Source organism: Oryx dammah, unplaced genomic scaffold (assembly GCF_014754425.2).
Source record: "Oryx dammah isolate SB20612 unplaced genomic scaffold, SCBI_Odam_1.1 HiC_scaffold_2, whole genome shotgun sequence".
NCBI lineage: Eukaryota > Metazoa > Chordata > Mammalia > Artiodactyla > Bovidae > Oryx > Oryx dammah.
The window spans coordinates 89,466,550-89,492,583 of record NW_024070186.1 but is presented as its reverse complement, the minus strand read 5'-3'; the positions used below and the strand labels follow the sequence as shown (position 1 = coordinate 89,492,583).

General features: G+C 38.3%; 1 protein-coding gene and 1 non-coding gene across 2 annotated transcripts in view; one reads left to right on the top strand and one right to left on the bottom strand.

Moving 5' to 3' along the window:
* Window positions 1–26,034, top strand: part of SLC49A4 (solute carrier family 49 member 4) — a 97,980-nt gene that overhangs the window by 48,085 nt on the left and 23,861 nt on the right. The window contains exons 5-7 of the mRNA XM_040250437.1: window positions 6,956–7,064; window positions 17,622–17,689; window positions 22,179–22,306. Of these exons, the coding sequence (XP_040106371.1) occupies window positions 6,956–7,064; window positions 17,622–17,689; window positions 22,179–22,306 (305 nt within the window). The remainder of the gene's footprint in view (window positions 1–6,955; window positions 7,065–17,621; window positions 17,690–22,178; window positions 22,307–26,034) is intronic.
* TRNAS-GGA lies at window positions 14,108–14,179 on the bottom strand. The gene has a single exon. It is a non-coding gene; the product is annotated as a tRNA-Ser (tRNA).

The window sequence follows — 26,034 nt, the reverse complement described above, 5'->3', positions numbered from 1 at the left end:
CAGAGTTCCAAAGAATAGCAAGGAGAGATAAGACCTTCCTCAGCAATCAATGCAAAGAAATAGAGGAAAACAACAGAATGGGAAAGACTAGAGATCTCTTCAAGAAAATTAGAGATACAAAGGGAACATTTCATGCAAAGATGGGCTCGATAAAGGACAGAAATGGTATGGACCTAACAGAAGCAGAAGATATTAAGACATGGCAAGAATACACAGAAGAACTGTACAAAAAAGATCTTCATGACCCAGATAATCATGATGGTGTGATCACTCACCTAGAACCAGACATCCTGGAATGTGAAGTCAAGTGGGCCTTAGAAAGCATCATATGTCAGCAAATTTGGAAAACTCAGCAGTGGCCACAGGACTGGAAAAGGTCAGTTTTCATTCCAATCCCAAAGAAAGACAGTGCCAAAGAATGCTCAACCTACTGCACAGTTGCACTTATCTCACACACTAGTAAAGTAATGCTCAAAATTCTCCAAGCCAGGCTTCAGCAATACGTGAACCGTGAACTTCCAGATGTTCAAGCTGGTTTTAGAAAAGGCAGAGGAACCAGAGATCAAATTGCCAACATCCGCTGGATCATGGAAAAAGCAAGAGAGTTCCAGAAAAACATCTCTTTCTGCTTTATTGACTATGCCAAAGCCTTTGACTGTGTGGATCACAATAAACTGGAAAATTCTGAAAGAGATGGGAATACCAGACCACCTGACCTGCCTCTTGAGAAATCTGTATGCAGGTCAGGAAGCAACAGTTAGAACTAGACATGAAACAACAGACTGGCTCCAAATAGGAAAAGGAGTATGTCAAGGCTGTATATTGTCACCCTGCTTATTTAACTTCTGTGCAGAGTACATCATGAGAAACATTGGACTGGAAGAAACACAAGCTGGAATCAAGATTGCTGGGAGAAATATCAATAACCTCAGTGCAGATGACACCACCCTTATGGCAGAAAGTGAAGAGGAACTAAAGAGCCTCTTGATGAAAATGAAAGAGGAGAGTGAAAAAGTTGGCTTAAAGCTCAACATTCAGAAAATGAAGATCATGGCATCTGGTCCCATCACTACATGGGAAATAGATGGGGCAACAGTAGACAGTGGCAGACTTTATTTTGGGGGGGCTCCAAAATCACTGCAGATGGTGATTGCAGCCATGAAATTAAAAGATGCTTACTCCTTGGAAGGAAAGTTATGACCAACCTAGGTAGCATATCGAAAAGCAGAGACATTACTTTGCCAACAAAGGTCCGTCTAGTCAAGGCTATGGTTTTTCCAGTGGTCATGTATGGATGTGAGAGTTGGACTATGAAGAAAGCTGAGCGCTGAAGAATTGATGCTTTTGAACTGTGGTGTTGGAGAAGACTTGAGAGTCCCTTGGACTGCAAGGAGATCCAACCAGTCCATTCTGAAGGAAATCAGTCCTGGGTGTTCTTTGGAAGGACTGATGCTAAAGCTGAAACTCCAATACTTTGGCCACGTCCTGCAAAGAGTGCACTCATCGGAAAAAACTCTGATGCTGGGAGGGACTGGGGGCAGGACGAGAAGGGGATGACAGAGGATGAGATGGCTGGATGGCATCACCGACTTGATGAACATGAGTTTGAGTGAAGTCTGGCAGTTCATGATGGACAGGGAAGCCTTCGTGCTGCGATTCATGGGGTCGCAGAGAGTCGGACATGACTGTGCGACTGAACTGAACCTACTGAAGGTAAGTATACTTAAAGTCACTGAGTGGTTTTCGTTAGCACCTTTAGGATAATTTCACATTTATCTCAGATAATTTAAGACAGTAGTTTTTCAACAACCTATTTATCAGGCTATAAATAATTGATAAAATCCTGATTAAATATTTTAGAGGGTTTTCCTATCAAAAATCTATCTTTAAAGATTGCTTAAAGGAAAAACCTTTATAACTTTTGCCTTTTCCGTATTAACACCTATACTGTTATTTACTTAATATTTTTAAAATCAAGTCTTTCATTTTAATAATTTTCTTTTGTAAGGAAACATCACATAATGGTATGAAATCATGGGTCTAATTTGATTATTACATTTTTCCTAATATACAAATTATTTTATTCATTATATATTTTAATACATATTAAAATAAACAAGTGCTAGTTAATACAAAGTAAATAAATAATATTTGTTTCATATCACTTAAAATCATCTTGAACCTCCAGTGGGATCATACTTTGAGAAATTAAATGTTTATTACTACAACTTCAAAGTAATTAGATTGTATTCTTGAAGACTTCAAATACTTGAAGGCCCAATAGTGAATTTGATTCCTTTATATGCAGACCATCGCTGGTGATTATGATTTGTAATTGGGCCACTAGATTTTATCTTTTGAATTTTTTCTCTGATTAGTTGTGATGAGTTTTTATTGATTCATCAACAACTCTCCCTGGATAGTTCTTTCTTTTCTAGTCTTCCTGTCTCCCACAGATGGTAAGTTGCTTGTGGTCAAGAACTATCTTTGTATCCTCTATATTAATGTCTGAAAGGAATATATTGGGAGCCACATATGTAATTTTAAATCTGTTAGTACCCTTATTTTAAAAAGTAGAAACATGTAAAATTAATTTTAATAATATTAATTAATATTTTATTTAACTCAGTATATTTAAAGTATTATTTCAACACATAGTATTCCAAGATTATTAATGAGATGCTTTACGTTCTTTTATTCATAGAAAATATTTGAAATCCAATGTGTATTTTAAATTTACAGCACATTTCAATTTAAATGCTAAATTTACATTAGAAATACTTGATCTGCATTTAGATTTCATTAAGTTTACTATTAAAGTTTTCGTTGAACATTATCTCCCATATTGTACTATTTGTCTAAAGTTAAAGATAACTACTTGAAATTTTTCAAATTTTGAATCAACACATTTTTTATATTATTTGAAAGGTCTTATAATCTATAGGCAGTTGTTTAGGTCTTAATTGAAGATCTTTCACTTCTGTAGAATACTTTTTTCTCTTCATAATTTTAAACAAAACTTCCATAGATAAAATAATTTCCTTTACCATCTCTCCATCTAAAAACATTTTTGTTTTTGTGCAGAAATCCAAATCATTTTATAGCTGACCAAATATAGGCTCATATTTGGTAAAAATCAATTTAAAATGTTTGTTGAACATTTAATTCAGATTTCAGACAACGAATTTTCTTGATTCATTTTTGACTTTAGGAAGAAGCTTCTTATAAAATTCACTGTGTGTTTGTTGAACATATGTCTTAATATTATCCACTTGGCTTCCCTGTTGGCTCAGATGGTAAAGCGTCTGCCTGCAATGTGGGAGACCGGGTTCGATTCCCGGGTCAGGAAGATCCCCTAGAGAAGGAAATGGCAATCCACTCCAGCACTCTTGCCTGGAAAATCCCATGGATGGAGGAGCCTGATAGGCTACAGTCCATGGGGTCACAAAGAGTCAGACATGACTGAGCAACTTCACTGACTTGACACTGACTAATTATCGTAAAATTTTTTTACGCAACAGACATCATTTTTACTCTGCTGCAATAAGTTACATTTACCATTGTGAAATTTGCAACGTATTTTCAGTCTCACATATATTTTCTTTCTGCATCAGTTCAGTTCAGCTCAGTGCAGTCGCTCAGTCGTGTCCTACTCTTTGCGACCCCATGAATCGCAGCACTCCAGGCCTCCCTGTCCATCACCAACTCCCGGAGTTCACTCAGACTCACGTCCATCGAGTCGGTGATGCCATCCAGCCATCTCATCCTCTGTCGTCCCCTTCTCCTCCTGCCCCCTATCCTTCCCAGCATCAGAGTCTTTTCCAATGAGTCAACTCTTCCCATGAGGGGGCCAAAGTACTGGAGTTTCAGCTTTTAGCATCATTCCTTCCAATGAACACCCAGGGCTGATCTCCTTCAGAATGGACTGGTTGGATCTCCTTGCATAACCTGTGTAACCTAGTGTAAACATTTCTCTCCCTTTACGTATCAGTTTAATGTTTGATGATGGTGGTTGCTTTTGGCTTTTAGACTTAAAGAGCAGAGAGTTAAGTTGAACATGTTCCTTGCTTCAGGATACGTGAACACTTTTATTCTTTCTTTCTTTCTTTTCTGTATATTTCTCACTCCCATTCCCTTTTCCCTACCTAGGCCACCTTTCAAATGCATTTTATGTGTATCTCTTTGTGCTTTTGTAACATTTGTATTGTTTTGTATGCTTCTATGTTTCTCTAAACAGTGACATATTTTGTATCTCATTCTGTTTGGCTTTTTTCACTAAACACTATGTGGTTTTTATAAAATACTTTATATTTTGGAAATAGGAAGGTAGAACAGTATAACCTCCATATCCACATAACCAAATATCAACAATTACCACTTTGTGGCCAATATTGTTTCATTTGTACTCTTCCCTTTTCCTGTATCATGAAGCAAATCCCAAATGATAAGTCATTTCATCCATATATATTTTAACATGTTTATGTTAAAAAGATAGGGACTCTTTAAAATGTAAATAAGTTACCATTGTTACAGTGAAAACATTTTAGCAGTAGTTTGCTACTATCAAATTGGTGTTTCAATTGTCTCATAAATGTCATCAGTGCTTTTTGTTTAAGTCAGGATCTAGATTGGATCCATGCATTGCAATTGGCCCAAATGCCTTATAATCTCTAAGTTTCCTTCCATCTCCCTCTCTTTTCTTTGTAATTGTTTGTTGAGGAGCCACTCTCTGTCTCCAAGGTCTGAAATGTGTTGATCATCTCTTTGTAGAGTAGTTTGCCACTCTGCCCTCTCTATTTCCTGTAAATTGTTAGCTCGAACTGCATTCTGATTCAGGTTTTGGTTTTGATTTTACAGAACTACCTCCTGCTGTCTTCTTCCATCAGAAGGCACATGATATCTGGATAACTCTGATTTTGTGGTAGTAGAGCTCTGTTCTCAAGATATATCTCTGTGCTATGTGTATACCTAGTTCTCTGTACTCTGTGGTATGAAACCATCACATTTTTTATACCCATTCCCATTGTGTACTCTGCCTGCAACTCATTGTCACCACAAATACCACTGCAGTGACATCCTAATATGCATCGCTGTAGACCTAAGACTTCTTTGGAAAACAGACCTCACACAGCATTGCTGGATCATCAGCTATTTTAAGCTGAATTTGCCAAGTATTGTCAAATTGCTCTAAAAAAATGCCTACACTCATCAGCAATGCCCATTTTCCTATAAGCTTGCCAAACTTGGCATTATCCATCTTTCTAATTTTCACTAGTCTAGTGGGTAAAAATAAATATATCTTTTGTTTAATATGCATCTTCTGGTTGTTAGTAAGTTTGAGACCCTCATGTGGTTGTTTGCCATTTAGATTTCATCTACTGTAAACTCCTCTTCATAGATTCTACCCATGTCTCAGTGGTAGTTTCTTTTTCTTAATGATTTACATATTCTAGATATAAATTCCCTGTTGATCTTTAAAAGTTCAAATATCTATTTCCAGTATTTCAGCTGTTTACTAATCTTCTCAGTGAATGTCTTCTTTATAACTTCCTGTTCTTTTTCTTTCACATTTACGTGTTTAGTCTGCCTAGACTCCGTGTTAGTATGTGGTGTTAAATACCGGGAGGCTTTTCCTCTCTGTAAAATGAACTAGTGCCGTTCACTAAACAGTCCTCAGCCATTTGATTTTTGTAGTGCCACTTTTATTGTAGGTTGAGTTTCTGTGTCTTGGGTCTCTTTTTTCCTTCATTGTTCTCTTTGTTCTTGAGCAGATACCATACTATATTTATTACTCTGCATGTGCAGTTTGTCTTAATATCTGGTAGGACAAGGACTTCCTTTTTCCCATTTTTCAAGAATGAGTTAGCCTTCCAAGGACTTTTATTTTCCCACATGAACTTTACTCTTAGATTTCTTTTAAAAATTCACCTGGAATTTTAATTGTGATTGCAGTGAATTATAGATGAATTGGTGGTAACTTGACAGCATGAACTGTTTCTGTTTATTTAAATCATCGTCTGTGCCCTCCTGTGTTCCCCCCTCTACCTGTGGAGATCTTGGGTCTTCCTGGTTTATTCCTAAATATTTTACAGTTTAAAAAAATTTTTAAAGCTGTTGTGAATGATATCTAACCCTTATTGCATTTTAAAATTAAACTTTATTTTGAGATAAGTATAGATTTACATGCAGTTTTAAGAAACAATACAGAGAAATAACATGGGCCCTTTACCCAGTTTCCCCCAGTGGTAACATCTTACAAAACTATAGTGCAATATCACAACCAGAAAATTAACACTTAGATTATAACGATCTAGTACATTTCCATCGTCACAAGGATCCCGCCTTATAGCCACATCTACTTCCCTCCCACTCTACTCTGTAACCCCTGACAGCCAGCTAATCTGTTTCCCATTTCCGTAATGTCGCTTCAGGAATGTTATATAAATTGAGTCATATCGTACATGCAATTTTGGAGTTAGCTTTTTTTTCATCCACCATAATTCTCTGGAGATTCATCCAGGTTGTTTTGTGTATTGGTAGTTACTCCTTTTTATTGCTCAGTTGTATTCTGTGATTTGGATGTAGACAGTTTGTTTAAATGTTCATTCATCTTTTTTTCCCTCCCCCTTTTCATCAGAAGAAACAGTAATTTATCTTTACAAATAAGAGCTTTTTTTAAAAAAAAAATGAAGGTGCCTACTCATGCTATGAAATATTGTTGGTAATTTATCTATATAATAAACAGTGACATTTTTAAATAATGTGAATAAAAAACATTATTCTTACAAATATAAAATAAAAAATTTAAGGAACTTCAAATTTATTAAACTGACAAATATTTTCTATTTCTGATTCTTGTGTTCCAATTTCCAAATGACTTAGTTTTTCATGAGTAAGAGTTTAAATTCTAGATTTTGAACTTGTAATAATATTTTCTTTTTCTTCTCTTTCACAGCAATTTGAGATTTTTGATGATTGCTTTAGCATATGCCATACCACTTGGTGTATTTGCTGGCTGGTCTGGAGTTCTGGACTTAATTTTAACACCAGTGCATGTCAGCCAAGTAAGCGTTTTATTTCTTTATATCTTGTAGGTATTTTTAGTTCACTGAAATTCTGAATATTGTCTACCTGTTCTTACATTTAACTTCAATGCCTAGGTAAAACATTTTCCTATATCACTGCTGCAAAAGGAAGATCTTTATGAAACAGTTATAAACAATATTGATTTTCTTCCTGGATTTTGTTAACCACCATGAATTTCACATATGATTAATGATGCTAATAAAAGAAAAATAAAGAATGAAAAAATCTTAGGATCCTTGATTCTTGGTTTATAAAGATGAAGATCCCATCATTAAATATAAGGCAACTCATACATCTAATTCCTCACTTTGTTTTCAGTCTCAGTATCTCATTTCCTTAAAAATAACCATTTCATCTATATGCTTAATGACATCCATTCCTTCTCCTTGCTTCCAAATAGCTTGGTAGAAAGGGGTAGAGAGACTAGAAAGGTCAAATGGAAGAAATCTAGCACACTGACCCATTGTATGAATAAACAACTGTTCCAGTCTTCTTTTGATGAACTTTTGGAATGTCTACATCTAGGCTGTCATAAACAGTGCTGTATGGATATTTTCATACCTTGGGGGCACTTCTATATACATTTCTACTGGATATCTACCAAGGAATGGAATTGCTAGTTACAGGGTATGCCTGCTTTGATAGATGATGCCAAACTCCTCCAAAGTAGTTGTTTTCGTTTATAGTCCTACCAGCGGTACATGAAATTTCTCCTTGCTGCATATCGTTACCAGCACTTGGCAATGTTAATCTTTTTAAATTTAGATGTGCTGATGACTGTGCAGTTGTATGCCCTTGTAGTGACTTCCATGACAGCTTTTTAAGTGACATCCTTTTTTTATGACACACCTATTCAAGTTTCTTGCCCACTACCTGGCTGCCTTTTTCTTACTGCTTTGTAAAGAGGAGAGCTGTGTGAAAGTGGTCTCCCCAGGAAGGCTTGGCTGAGGAATGGACTGTACATGTAAAAGGCAAAGCTACCGCAGACTTATTAGACTGCTGTGGAGTGGAAAGCCAGGACAAGTATAGCAGAGGGCAAGCATCCAGGACCCTTGAAGTTCTGGCCCAGCCAGAGTGGTAAGACCTCATTAACAACTTGTTAATACCTTAGGCTTCTGTTGAGACAGCAGAAAGAACAAACTTTAGAATCAAGGACCATACCCTCAACAGAGTAAAGCCTATTCTTCTTGGACCCACCATGAACAAAACCTAAAACCAAGCCCTGACAAAAATCTGCAGAGGACATGATTTGGAGATTGAAGGCTGCCAAGTGAAAGGAACTTGAGAAACAACTTGGTTTCTAATCTTCTTCACTAATAAAGTGCAAAATTGATCTTACACAAGTTCAAGGTGATCCGCCGTTACTTGAATGGTGTACTAACTCAAAAATCAACTCTTAGAAAAGATTATCCAGAATCTCTATATTGTATCATCCACAGCATATAGTAGACAATTTTTAAAAAATTAGACATATAAAGAATTAGGAAGATATGGTTCTTATTTAAAAATAAAAACAAAAGATGTAGTCAATAGAAACCAATTTGGAGATAGTCTAGGTGTTGGGTTTAGCAGGCAGAAATGGTATTCCAAAACAGAGAGTGAGAGAAATCTTTTCTTGCTCCAAATTCATAAATCTAATCCCATATATTATTCTGTAGAACTCTTTTATCCAGTACAGTAGCCTCTAGTCACATGTGGCTATTTAATTTGAATAGTTTAAGATCATGGCATCCAGTCCCATCACTTCATGGCAAATAGATGGGGAAACAGGGGAAACAGTGGCTGACTTTAGTTTTCTGGGCTCCAAAATGACTGCAGATGGTGATTGCAGCCATGAAATTAAAAGACACTTACTCCTTGGAAGGAAACTTATGACCAACCTAGACAGCATATTCAAAAGCAGAGACAACATTTTGTCAACAAAGGTCCGTCTAGTCAAGGCTATGGTTTTTCCAGGGGTCATGTATGGATGTGAGAGTTGGACTATAAAGAAAGCTGAGCACCAAAGAATTGATGCTTTTGAACTGTGGTATTGGAGAATACTCTTGAGAGTCCCTTGGACTGCAAGGAGATCCAACCAATCCATCCTAAAGGAGATCAGTCCAGGGTGTTCATTGGTAGGACTGACGTTGAAGCTGAAATGCCAGTACTTTGGCCACCTGATGTGAAAAGCTGACTCATTTGAAAAGACCCTGATGCTGGGAAGGATTGAGGGCAGGAGGAGAAGGGGGCAACAAAAGATGAGATGGTTGGATGGCATCACCGACACAGTGGACATGGGTTTGGATGGACTCCAGGAGTTGGTGATGGATAGGGAGGCCTGGCGTGCTGTGGTTCATGGGGTCACAAAGAGTCGGACATGACTGAGCAACTGAACTGAACTGAAACTATTTGAAATAAAAATAAAATGAAAAATTAACTTCCTCAGTAGCACCAACCCATATATTATTGTGCAGAACTCTCTTATCCAGTACAGTAGCCACTAGTTACATGTGGCTATTTAATGTGAATAGTTTAAACTAGTTGAAATAAAATTAAAATGAAAAATTAACTTCCTCAATAGCACCAACCACTTTTCAGGTGCTCATGGCCACATGCAACTTACGGGTACCATATTGGACAGAATTGACATAGAATATTTCCATCATCATAGAAAGTTCTGAGGAACAGTGCTGTTCTGGAAACTTTATTATTATTCCTCTCACATTTAAACCTAGAATTGAATTGTGTGCTTGTTAAAAGGTAGGGATTAAATTTCTTTTTTCCCAGATAGCTCTTTGTTAACCTGACACCAATTTTTGAAAAGATCGTTCTTTCCCCATTACTGTCCATGTCATCTTTGTCATAATGAATGCCCTTATGTGCATGGATGTTTCTAAATTATTTTTTCCTCTAGGAAATTGTCTCAAGTATTTTAGTATTATAATAAGTTTTAGTGTCCAGTAGAATAAATACTCTTTGAGATTTTGATTAGAATTTTATGAATCTCTAGGTCAGTTGGAGAATTAACTTTTTTGTAATAGTAAGTCTTCAAAATCATGATCATTATATCTCTCATCTACTTACCTAATGTCTCTCTAAATCTCTTTCCTCAAAAACACGTTCTATATATTTGTTATATTTATTACCAGGTATTTGATGTTTTCTGAAGCTATTATAATTGGTAACTTTAAAAATCTTACTTTTTGTTAGCTGGCATGTAGAAATATAGCTGGTTTTTTAAAGTGATTGAAGTATAGCTCATCTTATATCCAGCAACTTTATTAAATTCATTTGTTTATTTATCCGTAGATATTTTCACCTCTCTGCATACATCTCATATCAGTTGTAACTAATGACAATTAGATGGAGGAAAATACATTTAATAAAATTCAACACTGAGATAATCATCTGGTCTTTCTCTTTTAAACTGCAGATATGGTGAATTGCATTTGTTGATTATAAAATGTTGAACTACCTTGCATTTCTGTACTAAATCCATTTTGTTAGTGAGTTGTTCTAGTTTTTATATATCACTGAATTCAGTTTGCTTGCATTTTGTTTAGGATTTTTTGCATTTATGTTCCTGAATGAGATTAGTCTATAATTTTTTTATCTTGTCCTGCCATTTCAATTTTAATATCAAGATTTTGCTAGTCTCAGAAAAGAACTTCTGAAATGTTTCCTCTTTTTCTGTTATTGAAAGCGTTTATGTAAGTTTGATGGTGTGAGGATTTTATTTTTCCATAAATATTTGGTAGATTTCACTGATAAAGCCATCTAGTTTTCTTGTGATACTGTTTTTCCTTCATTTCAGTCTGATACTTTTTGTGTTTTAATTGGAATATTTAGTCCATTTGCAGTTAATGCAACTATTGATAGATGTGAGTCTAGATCTACCACCTTATTATTCGTTTTCATTTTTTTCCAATCTAGTCTATCCTTTTTCTCTTCTTTGTCCTGGACTAAGTATTTTTTACTACTCTGTTTTCCCCTTTTATTAGCTTGGTAGTTTTAGTCTCTTACTATTTAGTGGTTATCCTAGAGGGTACAGAATGTACATTTCACTTATTAACATCTATTATGAATTAGAACTTTTACCTCTTCCGGGACTGTCCAAGGTCCTCAGAACCCTTTCGTTCCATCTAAGCCTCAAGTATGTGTGTATGCTTAGTTACTGAGTCGTGTCGCTCAGTGTTTGTGACCCCATAGACAGTAGCCCACCAGGCTCCTCTGTCCATGGGATTATCCTGGCAAGAATACTGGAATGGGTTGCCATTGCCTCCTCCAGAGGATCTTCCAGACCCAGGGATCAAACCCACGTCTCCTGCAGCTCCTGCTCTGCAGGCAGATTCTTTGCCACTGAGCCACCTGGGAGGCCCACAGCGGGGTATTACTCAGCCATAAAAGAGAATTAATTCTGCCATTTGCAACAACATGGATATACCTAGAGAATATTATGCTTGGTGAACTAAGTCAGATATATCACTTATATGCAGAATCAAAAAAATATTACAAATGAATGTATATGCAAAACAGAAACAGACTCACATATAGAAAACAAACTAGTAGTTACCAAAAGGAAGAAGAAAATGGAGAGAAACAAATTAGGGTATGGGACTAAGAAATACAAACTACTGTGTATAAAATAGGTAATCAACAGGATTTATTTTATAGCACAGGGAATTAGAGCCATTATTTTGCAATAACTTTTAGTGGAATATAATCTGTAAAAATACTGAATCACCTGAAACTCATATAATACTATAATCAAGTATGCTTCAATTTAAAAAATAAGAATAGGTAATAAGGAGATCAGTCCTGGGTGTTCATTGGAAGGACTGATGTTGAAGCTGAAACTCCAATACTTTGACCACCTGATGTGAAGAGCTGACTCTTTGGAAAAGACCCTGATGCTGGGAAAGATTGAGGGCAGGAGGAGAAGGGGATGACAGAAGATGAGATGGTTGGATGGCATTACCAACTCAATGGACATGGGTTTGGGTGGACTCCGGGAGTTGGTGATGGACAGGGAGGCCTGGCGTGCTGCAGTTCATGGGGTCACAGAGTCAGATACGGCTGAGCAACTTAACTGAACTGAACTGAAAAAACCAATTCAAAATGAAACACATTTATTCTGCTCAAGGTTTGTAGGACTTCTTGAACTATGGCTTAATGTCTCATCAGTTTCAGCCAATTCTTAGCCAATGTCCCTTCAAAGCTTATGTTTCATTTTCTCTATTTCTTTTTCCTTCAGTAATTCTAACCATACGTGTTCTATTTTCACACTTCTTTCCTATGTCTTTTATTCTCTGTTCTTTCTATCCTTTGCCTTTCTTCAAACTGAATATTTTACCTAGCTTTTCTTCCAACTTGTAATTTCAGTTTTCAGCTCTAATATGCTGTTAAACTCAACTATGAGTTAATTTCAACTATTATGTTCTTAAATTATAAAATTTTTATTTGATGCTTTTTTATAGTTTCCAAATTTCTGTAGAAATGCTTGATCTTATCTTTTATTGTTTTTGAAACTATTAAAAATAGTTATTTGAAGTCTATATTTCCTAATCCCTTTATCTAGATCCCTTGTGGGTCTCTTTATATTTGTGATATTCATTCATGTTTTCATATGTGTTCAGTTATTTTTGACTGAGTGCTCAACATAGTTGTAGTGATAACTTAAGTTGTAGTGTTAACTTAAGCTTGAAATGGTATTCTTATCCTCTAGAAAGTACTTATATTTTTTCTTAGGAGTATAAGAATCACTTAATCCAGTTTCAAGAATTGAGATCACTTAAAACTGGGTTTTAGTCCCCAGAATATGGTTCCATTTCTTTCTTTTTCTTTAAAGTTCCATTTCTCATTTACACCACTCTTAGGCATGGTAGTGGTTAATTGCTAAGTCGAATTTGACTCTTGTGACCGCATGGATTGTAGCCTGCCAGGCTCCTTCCATCCATGGGATTTCCCAGGCAGGAATTTTGGAGTGGGTTGCCATTTCCTTCTCCAGGGCATCTTCCTGACCCAGGAATTGAACCCTGGTCTCCTGCATTGCAGGCAGATTCTTTACCAACTAAGCCACCAGGGAAGCCTGCTGTTAGGTATCCTGTGGCTGCTGCTGCTAAGTCACTTCAGTGTCCAATGCTGTGCGACCCCATAGACGGCAGCGCACCAGGCTCCCCCGTCCCTGGGATTCTCCAGGCAAGAATACTGGAGTGGGTTGCCATTTCCTTCTCCAATGCATGAAAGTGAAAAGTGAAAGTGAAGTCGTTCAGTCGTGTCCGACTCTTCAAGACCCCATGGACTGCAGCCCACCAGGCTTCTCCATCCATGGGATTTTCCAGGCCAGAGTACCAGAGTGGGGTGCCATCGCCTTCTCCGCTCTTAGGTATAGTCCCTGTCTAAAGCCTGGGGTTTCCTACAAGGCTAACCACCTAAGAGCAGGCCTCAAACTGGTATTTTTTTTCTTCCTAGATTCATGAGGCTGTCAGTAGCTTTTCAGCCCCTTAGCTACCTTTTCTGAAATCAGTAGACACATCCCTAAGGAAAAAGTGCCCCCAAATACCCGGGCTTCCTTCTCATCTTATATCATGGTTCCAGAATTATGATTTACTTACTTGACTCTCTACTGCCTTCAGACATATTTTCCACTCCAGATTTTCTGCTTTGCAACCAGAAAATTAACCCAAATTACCTAGTGTATCTTTACTATAAGGAGAAAACCTTCTAATTTCCTCTTTTTCTGGATGGCAGGTATTCCAAGCATACTCAGCTTCAGGAAGGAAAAGTGTAACACCCATTCAGATGATGCTGATTTTGTAGACCTTATGATTCATGTTACAAAGCCTGAGAAGCCCTTCCAAGTATCTGTCTGTACAAACTCTTAAGAGATACAGGGACTATGAATCATGGTGTGTGAAGTCGCTCAGTCATGTCCGACTCTTTGCGACTCCATGGACTATAGCCTACCAGGCTCCTGCATCCGTGGGATTCTCCAGGCAAGAGTACTGGAGTGGGTTGCCATTTCCTTCTCCAGGGGATCTTCCCAACCCAGGGATCGAACCTGGGTCTCCTGCATTCCAGGCAGATACTTTAACCTCTAAGCCACCAGGGAAGACCTGAATCATACCAGGTATTAAATAAAATGAAATTTAAAATTAAATAAAAACAGATCTTCTGGGTTGGTGTATACATAGACACCCACCAATTAATTTGGACAGTCCCAAATTAATTAATTAAATTCAAGCAAAGAAATTAATTATTGGGGAGAATGTTATTAACTAAAGCAAATATTATGAATAGAGAAAGCAGAAAAAGGCCTGAAAGGACCAGGGTTTGTACAGTCAGATATATAGTGGTTCTTCACCTGATGCAAGACCCCAGTGACTAGAGGATAGATGAGAATGTTTATGGGGACTTCATAGTATAATAGGCCTCAGTCCATAGTGTTCAGTTCAGTTCAGTCGCTCAGTCGTGTCCGACTCTTTGCAACCCCATGAATTGCAGCACACCAGGCCTCCCTGTCCATCACCAACTCCTGGAGTTCACTCAAACTCACGTCCATCGAGTTGGTGATGCCATCCAGCCATCTCATCCTCTGTCATCCCCTTCTCCTCCTGCCCCCAATCCCTCCCAGCAGGAGTCTTTTCCAATGAGTCAACTCTTCCCAGGAGGTGGCCAAAGTACTGGAGTTTCAGCTTTAGCATCAGTCCTTCCAAAGAAATCTCAGGACTGATTTCCTTTAGAATGGACTGGTTGGATCTCCTTGCAGTCCAAGACCTCTCAAGAGTCTTCTCCAACACCACAGTTCAAAAGCATCAATTCTTCAGCGCTCAGCTTTCTTCACAGTCCAGTTCTCACATCCATACATGACCACTGGAGAAACCATGGCCTTGACTAGACAGTCCTTTGTTGGCAAAGTAATGTCTCTGCTTTTGAATACACTATCTAGGTTGGTCATAACCCTCCTTCCAAGGAGTAAGTGTCTTTTAATTTCATGGCTGCAGTCACCATCTGCAGTGATTTTGGAGCCCAGAAAAATAAAGTCTGACACTGTTTCCACTGTTTCCCCAGCTATTTCCCATGAAGTGATGAGACCAGATGCCATGATCTTCGTTTTCTGAATGTTGAGCTTTAAGCCAACTTTTTTACTCTCCTCTTTCACTTTCATCAAGAGGCTTTTTAGTTCCTCTTCACTTTCTGCCATAAGGGTGGTGTCATCTGCATGTCTGAGGTTATTGATATTTCTCTTGGCAATCTTGATTCCAGCTTGTGCTTCTTCCAGTCCAGGGTTTCTCATGATGTACTCTGCATAGAAGTTAAATAAGCAGGGTGACAATATACAGCCTTGACATACTCCTTTTCCTATTTGGAACCAGTCTGTTGTTCCATGTCCAGTTCTGACTGTTGCTTCCTGACCTGCATATAGGTTTCTCAAGAGGCAGCTCAGGTGGTCTGGTATTCCCATCTCTTTCAGAATTTCCCACAATTTATTGTGATCCACACAGTCAAAGGCTTTGGCATAGTCAATAATGCAGAAATAGATGTTTTTCCAGAACTCTCTTGCTTTTTCGATGATCCATAGTGTTAATGAATGCTAAATACAAGAAGAGGGGCAGTTCTGAAGAACAGAGGATTCTCTTGCCCCACATACCAGTAGAATGAAAGAAAAACTGTAGAGATGATGTAAGTTTCTGGTGTTATTTTTCTCCAGAGAACATTTATCTTTGCTTCTGGCACCAGACACTGGTAGAGCAAGAAGATTTGTGTAAAGTTATTATAATACTAAGAGTAGTCTAGTGAAAGTGAAAATGAAGTCACTCAGTCGTGTCCGACTCTTTGTGACCCCATGGACTGTAGCCTATCAGGCTCCTCTGTCCATGGGATTTTTCAGGCAAGAGTGCTGGAGTGGATTGCCATTTCCTTCTCCAGGGGATCTTCCCGACCCAGGATTTGAACCCAGGTCTCCCGCATTGCAGGCAGACACTTTACTGTCTGAGCCACCAGGAAAGCCCAAGAGTAGGCTAAGAATGCCAAAATTCTAAGACTGAAGAAGACGTTTGTTTCTCATTCACATAGTTATCTAGGACGGGTTGCCTAATAATCCAGGACAGTTGTTCACAGTTTGGATTGCTCTCTTGCTTACACTGATTTAGACACCTAGGTTGCTTCCACTTTGAAGCTCTTCTATCTCCTAGGGCCTTGTCATTACATGCATGGGTGAAGATGGCTGACTGTCCAGATTCCAGCTGGCAGAGAGGGAAAGAAAGCATTGGAGGAGGCATACAGTTGCCTTCTAGGTTCTAGCCTAGAGATGGCACACCTCACTTTTTTCCACTTCCATTATTGAGAACTTAGTCATGTGGTCCCATATAGCTGAATATGGGCTAGAACATGTAAACTAGCTAAATGCCCTGGTAGGATAAGATGTAATATATTTTGGCAGACAGCTGACCAGTTCTATCACATCTGTAATGAAAAATATGACTAGAAAAATATTAAGAGATAGAATTTAGTTTGGGCAGCTCCCAAGTGCCAGGGCAAGTTTGAACTTTGTCCTATAACCACAAAGAAAGCCAACAACTGTTTCTGAGCAGGGAAGTGAAATGATTGAAATAATTATTCTGGAAATATTGGGCAAAAAGATTGCTACTACAGGAGTCCAGAAGTACAAAATAAGAAAATAAGCAATTGTGGTGTCCATGATGGGGAAGGAGAAAAGACAAAATGCACCAGTACTGTTCAGAACACATGGAATGTCAAGTATTGACAACGAACAGGTATTGGGCACTTTGCATTCATTAACTTATTTAATTCTCAGAAAAACCCTCATTATCCCCATCGTACTAATGAGAAAACTAAGACATGGGGTGCGCATTGCGACAGAAGCCGAGTCATAGTAAGAGTTAAAGCTACATGAGTGATTAGCAAACGTAGGCAGCATTTGTAGATTGCTCTGAGCAAGTTTGTCCATGAAGGTAGGGAAGAGGCGAGACATTAGATGATGGAGAAACATCATCAGGTAACAACCACAGCTCTAACCTAATTGAGCACTTCCTGTACGTTGACTGCTGATCTAAGGTTTGTGTGCAAGTTATCTCACGTCCATGGTATAGGTAAGAAGACCTAATTTGCCCAGAGTCACAAAGCTAGTAAATGACAGGGCTGGAAATGTTTTCTTTGGGAGTAGAACGAGCTGTCCATTTGAAATCCAGCTCAAATTCTTTGTCTCCTCAGGTACTAACCTGTGTTCTCTCTCTCTCCCACCCGCAACCCTCTTTTTCCCCCATTCATCTGTGTTCTCTTAATACATTTTGACTTGGACCAGACATTTTAGCACTTAATTATTGCCTAGTACTTTCCTGGTATTTATTTAGATAAGTTTGTATTAACTAGTCACACATGAATCCTTTCATTTGATTCATTTTCTTAAATAGTATTTCCTAAATTTGACACCATTTAGCTATTAACATACTGATTAAAGACTATTTTTTCCATGCCTTCTAAACTGCAACATGATAATCTTGTATTAAATGTGTCTGCCACTTTCTTAACAGGTAGATGCTGGCTGGATTGGATTTTGGTCTATAGTTGGAGGCTGTGTTGTTGGAATAGCTATGGCAAGGTGAGAATATTTTACGGTAAACATGTGAGTGAGCAGAATAAAAAAAAAAAAGCCCAAAGGGAAACTCAGCTAGCCTAGATAAACATTAACATTTAAGGAAAAGTAAAACAGGCAAAAGTCAAAAAAAGGACACTTGTTCAGGCTATAAGAAAATCCACACACAGTAGGTAGAATTTGCTGCTACAAGAAACCTTCTCAGGAGTCCACTGTAAAATGTTCTTAGAGACTAGAGATGTATTTCCAGTGTATTAAGCTTCCTCTCTCCATATTTTTAAAGAACAGCATCTACAAATGGGACTCAAGGAAAGATGATACAATAATAAAGGCAGATTGATAGTTACCAGGAGTAGAAAAGAATCGAAGGGAATCATTCATAAGAGCTTATCTAGAATTTTCCATGAAAAGTCAGTATCCTGATTAGCAAATATTTATTTCTGGCCTTTTTTGACAGGTATGACCCTATGGTTATCCCATTTTGATGAAAAATGCTCATAGACTTTGAGTTTCATCAAACTGTCTTTACTCTTAACCCAATATGACAACACATTTTTAGAATGAGACAGAATAAGGGAAAATCTCATTTATTCTAAAAAAAAAAAAAAGAAAAGAATGAAAATGTCACTCATGTAGGTGACTACCTATAAAACCACTCTTGGTGTTTCCAGTGAGATAACATTCATTCACTTTTCGATCTGGGTTACAGATATGAATTTGGGAGTCATCCACCTGTAAGTAGTAAGTAAGGCCACAGCTGTAGGTGGGGATACCTAGGAAAATAGTATAAAGAAAAAAGAGAAGAATCTAGGACTGAGTTTGAAAAACTCCAAAGACAAGTGAGTGAGCAGACATGTAGGAAGAAACCTAGGGAAGTGCAATGTCATGTACTCTAAGAAGGAAATGATCACCAATGTAGGATGCTACTGAGATGTTAGGATTGATTTAGGAATATGTGAGAGTTGATTTGGGGCTTAGCTGAGGGGTGAAGGCAAGATGAAATGTGGAAGCAGTGAAAATGCAGAAGCATTTTGAGACATATTCCTTATAAAGGAAGGAAATAGCTGTGAGGTTGACAAAAATGTTTGGGGTATAGTTTCTTGGGCTTTATTAATATGAATATTATGGACTGAATGTGTCCCCTCAAAATTCATATATTGAGACTCTAATCTCCAGTGTGTTGGTATAAGGAGATGGGGCCCTTGAGACATGGTATAAACTGAAAGTTCGTCTCCCCAAAATCAACCATTGAGATCCTAATCTCCAGTGTGATGGTATTAGGAGATGGGGCCTTTAAAAGCTGATTGGGTCATAAAGGCAAAGCCCTCATGAATGGGATCAGGTCTCATAAAAAGGACCATGAGAGCTCCCCTGTGCTTCTACCATGTGAGGACGCAGAGAGCAGTCGGCAGTCTGCAGCCCAGAAGAGGGCCTTACCAGAACTCGACCGTGCTGGCACCCCAATTTCAGACTTCTAACCTCTGGAACTGTGAGAAATAAAGTTCTGTGGTTTATAAGCCAAAAAAAAAAAAAAAAAATTCATTCACTTTCCAAATCATTTTACTCTGTTTAATCAAAAACAAAATTGGGTAATCAACTTTACCAGGAAGGGAAGAATATAGCTACATATTTGGGGAGATCAAGTAAGATATATGAAACACCTAACTGTCTAAATACTTAAACATAATTGACACAGGATAATATTATATCTAGACCTTATAGTTTGCATAGTGTTTCTGGGCTAATAAAAGAATAAATTGACACTTATTTCTAAATCACTTTTTCTGAGGTTTTTATAAGTTAGGAAATATAATAAAATCAAAAAGCTAAAGAAGAATATGAGCACAGCTATTTGTATGAAATCACTGCACTGATACTATCACTTTTGATAAGAATCCTATTTAATTTTTCTAATTAAATCTCCAAACCAATGATAGTGAGTCATCATTTACCAAATCCTTTTCTGAGCATCACATCAGTCAAAGAGGGACAAATTAGACATATATGCCTTTCTCTGTATTTTTTCTACAAACCCTTAATTTTAACTTTATGGAAATAGAACTAGAGGGGAAAATTAGAATGAGGACATTTCTGTTTTTAAATTGTTGAGATGGAAGTTTTAAAAAGTATAACCCTTACTCTGGAATCCAAAGTCAATTATAATATCTTCTAAGGCTAAAGTCAATTTTTAAATTATATTCAAAACAGCGTTTATGGGGTCCCTAGAATGGAATCTCCTTATAGACATGAGTGCTTTAGGTGATTGTTTTTTCATGCGTGTGATTATGTTACTAAAGGTTGGGCTTCCCTGGCGGTTCAGATGGTAAAGAGTATTCCTGCAATGCAGAAGACCCAGGTTCGATCCCTGCATAGGGAAGATTCTCCTGGAGAAGGGACTAGCAACCCACTCCAGTATTCTTACCTGGAGAATTCCATGGACAGAGGAGCCTGGCAGGCTACAGTCCATGGCATTGCAAGGAGTCAGACACAACTGAGCGACTAACACTTTTATTTTCACATGCTACTCAAGGTTACTACTAAATGTACTACTTTAGTCTTAACAGTACACTTTGATGGTATTAGCCCATTTGAAAGGACTAGGTCTCCAAAATTGGTGGTCAGTTTAGTCTTATGTGATCAGGCCCTGGAAAACTTACTAACTGTTCAACTTCACTCCACTGGTTGTACCAGAAAACTGTTTTATTCTCTCATACCAGCCATCTGCCTATCTCACCAGTAAGTTCATGCCATTTCACTTAATATAAACCAAAAAAGTAATGAGCATAGAATTAAAACAAAGCTTTTGGATTTTCTTGAGGAGCATTTCCATCAAGCTGTGGAACATTTTTCAGAGTACATAAGAATTTTCTTTTTGTCAGCGTTCATAGTAGAGAACTAACCAAAGTCACTGGGCAAAGGTGCATCATTTTTCCCACCGAAAGATGGCATCAGCTCTCATAGGAAGTCGTTTTAGTCTAGATAACACCTTACAAACATGATTAACCACGTCATGTCAAATAAGTGCAAAATGAAAGAGAGTATTGCAAGTCATATCATTACAATAGAAATTAAAATCTATTTTACAAAAGCAAAGAGAAAACATGGCAAATGTTATATTTGTGAAGGGATCAGTTTTTCTACAATGGTAACAATTTTGAAGGACAGAGTAAGTTGTGTACAGGCAGAGGCAGACAGTTGTGCTTATACAATCAGTGGTTCATCAGCAGATGAGGAAAAACGGTTGGCAAATGGACAGGTTTTTGGTCATGACTAAATAGTAAGTACCTCTACCAGGAGTTTCATTATAATTCAAGACAAAGCAGGATTTTCGAGAACTTAAAATGCTATGAAACATTATGAACAAATTTTGTAGAATACATTCAGTATTCTAGAGATATGTTCTTGCTCTTACAAACCTTACAGTCTGGTAGGGAAGAAAAACAATCAATGCAAAAGCAAGAGATATTTCAATAAATACCGTGGAGAAAATAAAGAGTGTGAGGATGGGTTGGGGAAGGCCATGAGCACGGAAAGCCTTCCTGAACTGAGACCTGAATGACCTAAGGAGTAAGCAGGAGTAAGTCATGTGACAGTCTGGAGATGCCAGCATTCCAGGACAGGGGCAGAAGCTACAGCTGCTATGGGAAACAACCTTAGTATGTAGGAGAAACAGAAGCAGGGCTGTGGGAGTGAAGAATAGTAAGGCAAAGGGAAAGTGGAGGCAGAAACCAGATCATATAGGAAGGACCCCAAAGGCTCTGATGTAAGGATTTATATTTGGCTCTATGTGACTTTGAATTTTGGGAGAGCTGTCTTTGTAAGTTTTTATCAACATTGGCCCATTTTCTAAGACTAGGACATTATGTCAGAGAAGGCAATGGCACCCCACTCCAGTACTCTTGCCTGGGAAATCCTATGGATGGAGGAGCCTGAAAGGCTGCAGTCCTTGGGGTCACTGAGGGTTGGACACTACTGAGGGGCTTCACTTTCACTTTTCACTTTCATGCATTGGAGAAGGAAATGGCAACCCACTCCAGTGTTCTTGCCTGGAGAATCCCAGGGACAGCGGAGCCTGGTGGGCTGCTGTCTCTGGGGTCACACAGAGTCAGACATGACTGAGGTGACTTAGCAGCTTAGCAGCAGGACATTATGTGCTCATTATAGGATGTTTGGAAATTATAGAAAAATATATAAAGAAAGTAAAAGTGGCAATTAAAAACTAAGAATCTATCCTGTAACATATTAATAGATACATAACAGAGATCACATTTTATGTGTTTTTTAAAAGGAAAAAAAATCACACAGCAACACTTATCACATACAGATACTCATGCACACAAGCACATAAAATGTATCAGTTTTTAAAAACGTAAAAACTTGCTTTTAAAAGAATGCATTGAAAAGTTTCAAGATATTATTGTTTAATGAAAGTGTGTCATGGATGTAAAGAGTATTTTAAAAATCAAGCTAGGATTAATACATTGTTTCTTTCCAGGTTTGCAGATTTTATCAGGGGTATGCTGAAACTAATTCTGCTCCTCCTGTTTTCTGGGGCTACACTCTCATCCACATGGTTTACCCTGACCTGTTTGAACAGCATCACACACCTGCCTTTAACCACAGGTAAACACAGACTGTTTTGAATTTTGAATGAATATTTTCAGTTTATAAAAGCATATATACACTGACAGTAGGGCTTTTTCCATAAGTAATTGTTATGTATACAAACTCAATGAAACTAAGCCATGCCCGCGGGGCAACCCAAGACGGGCGGGTCATGGTGGAGAGGTCTGACAGAATGTGGTCCACTGGAGAAGGAAATGGCAAACCACTTCAGTATTCTTGCCTTGAGAACCCTATGAACAGTTTGAAAAGGCAAAATGATAGGATACTGAAAGAGGAACTCCCCAGTTCAGTAGGTGCCAATATGCTACTGGAGATCAGTGGAGAAATAACTCCAGAAAGAATGAAGGGATGGAGCCAAAGCAAAAACAATACCCAGCTGTGGATGTGACTGGTGATAGAAGCAAGGTCCAATGCTGTAAAGAGCAATATTGCATAGGAACCTGGAATGTCAGGTCCGTGAATCAAGGCAAATTGGAAGTGGTCAAAAAAGAGATGGCAAGAGTGAACGTCAACATTCTAGGAATCAGCAAACGAAAATGGACTGGAATGGGTGAATTTAACTCAGATGACCATTATATCTACTACTGTGGGCAGGAACCCCTCAGAAGAAATGGAGTAGCCATCATGGTCAACAAAAGAGTCCAAAATGCAGTACTTGGATGCAGTCTCAAAAACGACAGAATGATCTCTGTTCGTTTCCAAGGCAAACCATTCAATATCACAGTAATCCAAGTCTATGCCCCAACCAGTAATCCTGAAGAAGCTGAAGTTGAACGGTTCTATGAAGACCTACAAGACCTTTTAGAACTAACACCCAAAAAAGATGTCCTTTTCATTATAGGGGACTGGAATGCAAAAGTAGGAAGTCAAGAAACACCTGGAGTAACAGGCAAATTTGGCCTTGGAATGCAGAATGAAGCAGGGCAAAGACTAATAGAGTTTTGCCAAGAAAATGCACTGGTCATAGCAAACACCCTCTTCCAACAACACAAGAGAACCCTCTACACATGGACATCACCAGATGGTCACCATCGAAATCAGATTGGTTATATTCTTTGCAGCCAAAGATGGAGAAGCTCTATATAGTCAACAAAAACAAGACCAGGAGCTGACTGTGGCTCAGATCATGAACTCCTTATTACCAAATTCAGATTCAAATTGAAGAAAGTAGGGAAAACCACTAGACCATTCAGGTATGACCTAAATCAAATCCCTTATGATTATACAGTGGAAGTGAGAAATAGATTTAAGGGCCTAGATCTGATAGATAGAGTGCCTGATGAACTATGGAATGAGGTTCGTGACATTGTACAGGAGACAGGGATCAAGACCATCCCCATGGAAAAGAAATGCAAAAAAGCAAAATGGCTGTCTGAGGAGGCCTTACAAATAGCTGTGAAAAGAAGAGAAGCAAAAAGCAAAGGAGAAAAGGAAAGATCTAAGCATCTGAATGCAGAGTTCCAAAGAATAGCAAGAAGAGAATAGAAAGCCTTCTTCAGCGATCAGTGCAAAGAAATAGAGGAAAAGAACAGAATGGAAAAGACTAGAGATCTCTTCAAGAAAATTAGAGATACCCCGGGAACATTTCATGCAAAGATGGGCTCGATAAAGGACAGAAATGGTCTGGACCTAAGAGAAGCAGAAGATATTAAGAAGAGGTGGCAAGAATACACAGAAGAACTGTACAAAAAAGATCTTCACGACCCAGATAATCACGATGGTGTGATCACCCATCTAGAGCCAGACATCCTGGAATGTGAAGTCAAGTGGGCCTTAGAAAGCATCACTACGAACAAAGCTAGTGGAGGTGATGGCATTCCAGTGGAGCTATTTCAAATCCTGAAAGATGATGCTGTGAAAGTGCTGCACTCAATATGCCAGCAAATTTGGAAAACTCAGCAGTGGCCACAGGACTGGAAAAGGTCAGTTTTCATCCCAATTCCAAAGAAAGGCAATGCCACACAATGCTCAAACTACCACACAATTGCACTCATCTCACATGCTAGTAAAGTAATGCTCAAAATTCTCCAAGCCGGGCTTCAGCAATACGTGAACTGTGAACCTCCAGATGTTCAAGCTGGTTTTAGAAAAGGCAGAGGAACCAGAGATCAAATTGCCAACATCCGCTGGATCATGGAAAAAGCAAGAGAGTTCCAGAAAAACATCTCTTTCTGCTTTATTGACTATGCCAAAGCCTTTGACTGTGTGGATCACAAGAAACTGTGGAAAATTCTGAAAGAGATGGGAATACCAGACCACTTGACCTGCCTCTTGAGAAATCTGTATGCAGGTCAGGAAGCAACAGTTAGAACTGGACACGGAACAACAGACTGGTTCCAAATAGGAAAAGGAGTACACCAAGGCTGTATATTGTCACCCTGCTTATTTAACTTCTATGCAGAGTACATCATGAGAAACGTTGGATGGAAGAAACACAAGCTGGAATCAAGATTGCTGGGAGAAATATCAATAACCTCAGATATGCAAATGACACCACCCTTATAGCAGAAAGTGAAGAGGAACTCAAAAGCCTATTGATGAAAGTGAAAGAGGAGAGTGAAAAAGTTGGCTTAAAGCGCAACATTCAGAAAACGAAGATCATGGCATCTGGTCCCATCACTTCATGGGAAATAGATGGGGAAACAGTGTCAGACTTTATTTTGTTGGGCTCCAAAATCACTGCAGATGGTGACTACAGCCATGAAATTAAAATACGCTTACTCCTTGGAAGGAAAGTTATGACCAACCTAGATAGCATATTCAAAAGCAGAGACATTACTTTACCGACTAAGGTTTGTCCTGTCAAGGCTATGGTTTTTCCAGTAGTCATGTATGGATGTGAGATTTGGACTGGGAAGAAGGCTGAGCGCTGAAGAACTGATGCTTTTGAACTGTGGTGTTGGAGAAGACTCTTGAGAGTCCCTTGGACTGCAAGGAGATCTAACCAGTCCATTCTGAAGGAGATCAGCCCTGGGATTTCTTTGGAGGGAATGATGCTAAAGCTGAAATTCCAGTACTTTGACCACCTCATGCGAAGAGTTGACTCATTGGAAAAGACTCTGATGCTTGGAGGGATTGGGGGCAGGAGAAGAAGGGGACGACAGAGGATGAGATGGCTAGATGGCATCACTGACTCGATGGACGTGTCTGAGTGAACTCTGGGAGTTGGTAATGGACAGGGAGGCCTGGTGTGCTGCGATTCATGGGGTCACAAAGAATCGGACACGACTGAGCGACTGATCTGAACTGAACTGTCCAGCTGTCAGACCATAATTCCATATAAGAAGGAACTGAAAATATTCCCTTTGGTATTTTGCATATGGAAATGTGTAATATTTTGCCTAAGCTTACATAGCTTGGAAAATCATATCAGAGCATAATACAAAAATTTTTATCTTCTGTATAGCCATTACATCATTGTTAAGCAGGAAGGAAAATGAACAAAGGCAAAAAGCTGTTTAAAGTACATACCAGTAAAATTCTTTGAGTGAGCAACTATAAGTTTATTTTTTATTTAGGCTTTAAAAAATTTTTTATTCAATCTATATAAACTAAAAACAGAAAGAAATTTAAAAGTTCACTATTTCCCCCACCCCTGACCTCTTGCAGCCACCAATCTGTTCTCTGTTTCTATGAGCTTGGTTTTGTTTTGGTTTTTGTTTTTTTGTTTTTTTTTTTAATTCCACATATAAGAGAGATCATACAGTATTTGTCTTTCTATATCT